Genomic DNA, 4360 nt, shown 5'->3' with positions numbered 1-4360 from the left:
CAAGGAAATTCTATGCATCACATAATGAAACTCCTAATAAAGAAAGATCAGTTAAACATAAATGCTTTCTCAGAAGGGAATGCAAACCCAGTGATAACTGCAACCAAAACTTTAGCACATACAGGTATCCATCACTGAATTAGCAATGGCTTCAGAATGTTTATAACAGACTTCATGCAAGAAATTATTATTCTACTTATTGTTTAGTTGTTATTCAAGAATATCATACTTAAAAATGCATTGGAATTCTACTTTTGTAAAATTCCACATAATAATCTTCTCTTGGTTAAAGCACCTTCAAATAAATTAAGTCATTAAGATTTCAACAAAACTGTCAATGAAAATAAAAGAAACTAACATTCTGTACTTTTAACATATTCCATTAAAAAAAATCAGTCTTTAGACAAAAAAATATTTGTAGTACAGGTCAATATTTGGTTCACATGTCATGGTAAAATGAGAGAGTTGTCAGAAATGAGCGTTTGGATGTGATACTTCCCAAACAAAGCAATTGGTAGCCCTTTCATCTCTATATCTTCACCAACAACCTCAGCTTATTGATGTGTAATTGTCATTTACAAATTAGAAAAGGTTTTGATTAACTCTTTCTAATAAAATAACTTTATGGTTGTTATTTATTTAATGAACATAATGTTCATTGCTGTTTTCAAAATTTCTGCTGGTGAATTATAGGAAAAGGTAAGATAGAATGTGAAGCTCTATAAGGCTACCAAGCACTTTGCTAAAATTTTGTCTATGTTATAAATCATGTGGAATCAACAATGAGGAAAAATTTACCAACAAAAAGAAAAAATACATCCTGGCCCTTGACAACTCATCTCGATGTGCTATGCAACAAAAATGAAAACAAACAAAAAATACAAATTCCTTACACTAGGCAATTCGGCTGGTGTTGGAAACAAAGCTCCCCCACCTAAACAGAAAGGGTGGGCCAGCATTGTCCATATACAAGCTTAGTTAAATCCTAATACTATACTACTTTTCATATATGTATTTCCTTTCATCTTGAGAGTCACCTGTATTAGTGAGGGGTCTTGTGTCTTGGTTTAAATCAACACTGGAAACATTCTAGAGTAAAAATCAAACATATGTGAATGTAACAACCATGTCTTTCACTGAATGTTGTATAGCAAAAAATGAAATCTGGCATTATTAGTCTAATCAATAACAGTACAACAACCTCCATATAACAACCTATAAGAAGATACATGTATTACAGAGTAATCATCTCGAAAAATATTCACATTAATACATCAACGTAATAATGCTACAAGCTGCTCTTGACAGTAACGTCACCTTCTTAACAACCACAACAATGGATTTTAACAGGAGAGGTAAAAGTACTATAATCTATGAGAAATGAGGCAAAACAAGACAGCTATAGCTTATGAAGGAAGAGGGGGAGAAGTTATAGCTAGGTGAAAGAAACAAGGAAAGAGTCATACCTGATAAGCTTGACATAAAAGAAACTGATTATCTTATTCACCTTGTTACTGTGTAAGTCACTAAAGTGTCCTCGAAAATCTGAAAGAATAACACATGTCCACACTCACGTAATTTTAAACTGCAAATCTGTAAGTAGGTAAATAAAGTGTCATGCACAAAAAGAACTAATTAATGACCCTTTTACAGAATGAAATGGAAGGAAAAAAGAAAAAAGGTAAAGGCTTCATTATCTAGCAAGTCACTTTTGTGAAAGACCACATATATAAACAAAGTACTCTAGACATAATTTTATTTGATATATGAGTGATTAACAAAAGATATAATACATTGTCAATTACATTTCACAAATAATTTCATCAACTCAAAATTTTTGTTTATTTAATCAGTTCACAATAAAAGACATCTCTCAAAATGAATGAAATGAAGCAGGAATGCACAAGAATATTAATAATAATGCCAAAGGTCTGTGACCTTTCTCTCCTACTATTATTTACTCTCGATAAGATATCCTAGAGCTTTTCATTCTAACCAAATTCCAACTTAATCTTACAGACTGTACCCTTTCAACTGTTATCTGGCTTCAAGCAATAATTACAAGAGCAGGAACATTCATGTCTACGAAAAGGGATTAAATATAAACATTCTTCCCTAAAGAACATTTTTGGCAGAGAACAATTGAGGAGTACAATGCTCAGAGAGTACACTCCCTTGCTGTGATAATTACTTGCAGGTTAAGTGGAAAGATGACTCATTACACTAAATATTTAAATTATATAAAATAAAGGACTCTTTTAATGACTTTTAAAATAAATAGATTAGTGAAACCTAAACAATTATTTTCAACCAAACTTAAAATTTTACTTATACCTGTTTGTAATATTTTTATGTGCATCCTTAGGTGGTCCTATTCTAGAGAGTATTGTGAAGATGCGTCATGATAAATTTGGCTAAAAAGCTATAATCTGCATGAATATGATGTCATGAAATCATAATCTGGGCCAGCCTAATGGTCACCAAATGTTCTTATATAAAAACTTCCTTTTCTTTTAAATGTCACACTAAAAATAGTTTTTTGGCAGAAGTCATCTGCAGAAACTAGAGTAGGAAAGCCACATGCTACCCAGGTCTGGGTATTTAACAATATTAGAAAGCTTAAAATGTCAACTACAAACCTCCTAAACGTCTTCTACTCCACAACAGTTAGCAACCCATTAGCACTCTTTTTTTTAAATTATTATGCACCATCACAGAATTGCGCAAAAGCAAATCCATACTACAATACCATATCTAGATTAGTAGCGATTCCTCTACAACAAACATACAAAATACAAATATTATTAATAGTTAAATCACCCTGTCTTAATTCATCATTCTTCAGACTTTGGTTTTTTGCAACTGGGATACAAATATAATGAAAATAGTGACACAACCTTAATAAATGCTGTGGATAACCAGGTCACGTGTTACATTTTGGACGCAGTTTTATAACTTTTGTGCTTAACATCTTAACACTATAGGTGAGATCAAACACTTATATAATTACTTCACACCGTATAAATTTTCTGCAATGTACTTATATATTCATAGGGATTGATACATCAGAGATCTTATTCTTAAAATTATTCTTCCTGGCTGATTGATGTAATGATGTGCATTATAAATATAAGGGAATTTTCTTTTTTTACTTCATTTCCTGTGAAACTCATAGCACCATGAGAGATTTCCATGTGAAGATTGTAAGTCAACAGCATATCTTGTTTTGACATCAAGACTTACACTTCATATACAAGACTTGTCACATGTGTCTAGTCAGTTACTTGATCTTCATTAAATTAAGAGCCTTATTGTGCTTTTCAGTCAAAATAAATGCAAACATAATATACACCATGTTTCTTCCTACTATATGACATGATTAAAGGAGAGGCCATGTAAAGCATTATTCACAAAGAAAAGGGAAAAGGCCTCTAAATAACATTAAACCTTCACAACCCTAATTCGTACTGTAAAAAAAAAATGCAAACTTACTCCTGTCAAAGATACCATGCTGGCATTTTCGGTCTACTAGATGTAATATCATGCATCCTCTGTTTGTGCTCAAACACAAAAGATCAGTGCTTGCTAGTAGCCACCTGCACCAACAAGGTCCTCATTACTCCAATTAACTCTACATATACTTAGTATCTCCTTCCAAAAACTACTCTCTTGCAAGTACCTTCCACTCTTGCAATCTACATGACCTGCAAGATCTGACTGGCTTCAAACACTGTGCCAGGTGGAAGGATAACAGGAGCTGAGACATGACCTGCTTCCACACACACTAAGTTTGGGAACTCTTCTTCCCCAAAGTCTGGGATTTCTTTGGCCTTCTCCACCCAGGGATTCCACACCACTGAAGTAAAAAGTTGAAGTTAACAGAGCCTCTCATATGTCCATCATGCACATACTGATGAATAATGCACATTTATGTATCTCATATAATTTGTACTTGTATGTGAATTTTTTTATCATTATTATTTTTTACTACTCACTATTTTTGCCACTTACCAGTATCAACCAAGTTGTACTTCTGTATTCTCATCTTTCGACCACTGACAACATTAGTAATGATGTGCTCTAGGGGAGTGTTCTGATATATACGATCTGTCCACTCATTAATAGTTACTACATCTCGGTGTTCTTGGTACAGAGCTCCCTCCCGTGTCTTGAAAAAATATAGTGGCAAATAAATATATACATAAATTTATATTATGTACAACAAAAGCAAATATCAAATGCAGTAGATTCCTTATAATTCTCATATCCTAACAAAACTTTTAATACATAAATCCACAACAACAAAGAGAATCAAATGAAAGGAAAATGAAAGTTTACTTCTCTGTTATGCATGCATCAC

General features: G+C 32.7%; 1 protein-coding gene across 2 annotated transcripts in view; it reads right to left on the bottom strand.

Annotated features, from left to right (window-relative positions):
• Positions 1 to 354: 354 nt before the first annotated feature.
• The window catches only part of LOC119581609 (glucose-6-phosphate 1-epimerase-like), a 27125-nt gene continuing 23119 nt past the window's right edge, over positions 355 to 4360 (bottom strand). The window contains exons 7-9 of one of the 2 annotated variants that reach the window (XR_005229579.1): positions 4012 to 4168; positions 1423 to 3856; positions 355 to 1380 (exon numbers count right to left, since the gene is read on the bottom strand). Coding sequence is in view for 1 of the 2 variants with exons in the window: in XM_037929727.1 (XP_037785655.1) it covers positions 3696 to 3856; positions 4012 to 4168 (318 nt within the window). In the remaining variant the exon portion in view is untranslated. Of the gene's footprint in view, positions 3857 to 4011; positions 4169 to 4360 lie in introns of both variants that reach the window. The other variant, XM_037929727.1, reaches the window with a different exon arrangement.

The sequence above is a fragment of the Penaeus monodon genome, chromosome 2 (assembly GCF_015228065.2).
Source record: "Penaeus monodon isolate SGIC_2016 chromosome 2, NSTDA_Pmon_1, whole genome shotgun sequence".
In the NCBI taxonomy this organism is placed as follows: domain Eukaryota; kingdom Metazoa; phylum Arthropoda; class Malacostraca; order Decapoda; family Penaeidae; genus Penaeus; species Penaeus monodon.
Note: the sequence above shows the minus strand (reverse complement) of the source record. Positions and strands in the feature narration are given on the sequence as shown.